At 52.6% G+C, this 2,175-nt stretch overlaps 2 protein-coding genes across 2 annotated transcripts; one reads left to right on the top strand and one right to left on the bottom strand.

Moving 5' to 3' along the window:
• Positions 1–7: 7 nt before the first annotated feature.
• Positions 8–826, top strand: BDV59DRAFT_22133 (uncharacterized protein). Its single transcript, XM_073695995.1, has one exon. It carries the CDS (start codon positions 80–82, stop codon positions 641–643), a length of 564 nt encoding a protein of 187 aa, XP_073542502.1. The 5' UTR covers positions 8–79; the 3' UTR covers positions 644–826.
• On the bottom strand, positions 803–1,767 carry BDV59DRAFT_22127 (DUF3425 domain-containing protein). Its single transcript, XM_073695994.1, has one exon. The coding sequence runs from the start codon at positions 1,727–1,729 to the stop codon at positions 1,010–1,012; it is 720 nt and encodes a 239-aa protein (XP_073542503.1). The 5' UTR covers positions 1,730–1,767; the 3' UTR covers positions 803–1,009.
• Between the last annotated feature and the right edge of the window lie 408 nt (positions 1,768–2,175).

Genomic DNA, 2,175 nt, shown 5'->3' on the forward strand with positions numbered 1-2,175 from the left:
ATGTGGCGTCCAGGATAACCTTCGATAGGGATTCTGCCGGCAGAAATTTGGCCTTTCGAATTGTTGCGGAGTGGCCGCAATGGCTTGCCGTAGCCAAGCCATCTATTCTTGTTTCATGTGCGGTGTTGGAACGTGGTCACGCGTGCACTCGGCTCGTCAGTGGTACAGAATCTACTTCACTCCCATTCTCCAGAACGCCGAAACTCGACCGAAAATCCAGCGGTTCGCGGAGTATCTCCGCAAGCAGCGGGGCCTGGGAGCCTTTGTACACGTCAATCCTTTGCGAATTCCCGAGCTTGACGTTTACATCTCTCAGGCACGAGTGGCGCGACAGTGGGATCGATTGCATGGCAGGTACCCACCCCCTTCACCCCCGCGTCTTTTGTTGCCCCTGGATATCCAAATGCTGATTGTTGATGAACTGGAGGACGTGGAAGATATTGCCAAAGCGACTGATGCACTGCAGTGGAACTTCACAGACGGGTACTGGAAGACTCGGATCCCCAAAGACATCATATTCGAGTATTCAGCCATCCAGAACGACGACCTCCAGTGGAACCGGCTGTTTTACATCATCCAGCACCTGTTGCGTGAGTCGCATGGACTGCGCAAGCGGCAGCAGATCCTCAATTTTCTCGATTAATTCGACCTGTTTTTGATGCCAAGTTGAAAGCCGAGTGAGTTCGAAGGCTCTCATTTCGTCGTCATTTGTCGTTTTGCATCAAATCCATGACCCCGGGCCCTGTTTCATTGTTTCATACCGTCCAGAACGGCTGTACGAGTTTTCCCCCACTGCGCCAAGGAAAACTGGTCCATTGGGGAAATTTTATTGGTTTTCAGCGGTAATTAAGGTGCAGTTAGCGCGTAAGCAGGCTGCATTAGCGTCGGCAATAAGCTTGAAAATGACTTCATTCAGCCATTGTCTCCATGGATAGTAGATGGAGAATGGCGGCAGCCTTTCGTCTAGAGAAGAACTAACGAGTCGTGCTCTTCAACCATTCTTGCATTTCTACAAGTAACGGAAGATTAGATTCTCTCCTCGTTGTCGCCGCCATCGATTTGTAGCCTGCAACAGCGAGTGACATCCCCGTAGCGTCCAGGGATACTTGCGTAGAAACTCCTCGGTCACTTCCCAGTTATCAGGGTCTGATGGTTCCCCCCAGACCAGCAGCCCACAATTTTCCTGGGATGAATCCCAAAAGCCCATGATATCCAGACATAGCTGTTCGTCGTCGAACTGGTCCACTGCCTCCACGAGGTTATCCCGCATTTTCGGGTGTGGGAAGAAGTCCAGCCACGGATGGTGCGGCAATTTCTGCTGAATCCGTGTGGGCCGTAGAGCCATGGGAAGGGCTGATGTGTCGGTCGGGCCGGGTTGCATGGTGTTGAAGGGCGATAGCGCGTCGTCGTGCATCCATTCCATTCCTGGATTCATGCCGAGGATCGTCATGTTGGTCGCGAAAGCGCGAAAGACGTTCACTTTCGCGAGGGTGAGGAGATGGTCGGCGGTCGGGAATCCAAGAACATAACTCTGATATGCAGCAGAACTGAAGTATTCTAGGAGTCGATTGACCTCTTCACGGTTCAAACACCGATTACCGCCTGCAGATGGCGGATGACGGACAGCGATGGCTTTGTCGTTGCTCGAGGATGCTTGTGGCGTCGTCGACGGTTGTGTCTTTGCGGTGCGTATCGTGTAATGGTCATCGTTATGATCATGACCCCTCATCGGGGGGACAAGGCCCTGTTGAGCTCTCTTGCGGTTCCCTAGACAATCTGTATGAGGGGGCTGTACAAGACGAGAGATGGGTGGCACTCACGGAATGCGCGCTGGTTGATCCGGTTCTGCCGACGACGGCGCTCTTTCGGATCGGTCAGGCCCTTCCAGTCATCGGGTTCCTGTTTGACCGGGAAATTGGGGGAGGGAGGATTGGGGGACAGGTCCATGGTCGAGGTACTTTGTCGCAGGAGGAGCAGTAGTGGTGGTTTGGTGGTGGTTTAGTTTACTTCCTGCTGGTCGATCGTTTAAGTTAGTGGTTACCTAAGCCATCGCGGCTGACTCATCCGCCGTATAGATTACTTAACGTATTCGGTAAGGGAATGGGCCGTGTAAACGAGTGGGCCGCCTCCGTATTCCATACTAATCAGTCACTTTTTGAGTTCTCATATCTCAAC

Source organism: Aspergillus ambiguus (genome assembly GCF_047715705.1).
Source record: "Aspergillus ambiguus strain CBS 117.58 unplaced genomic scaffold BDV59scaffold_123, whole genome shotgun sequence".
Lineage (NCBI taxonomy): Eukaryota > Fungi > Ascomycota > Eurotiomycetes > Eurotiales > Aspergillaceae > Aspergillus > Aspergillus ambiguus.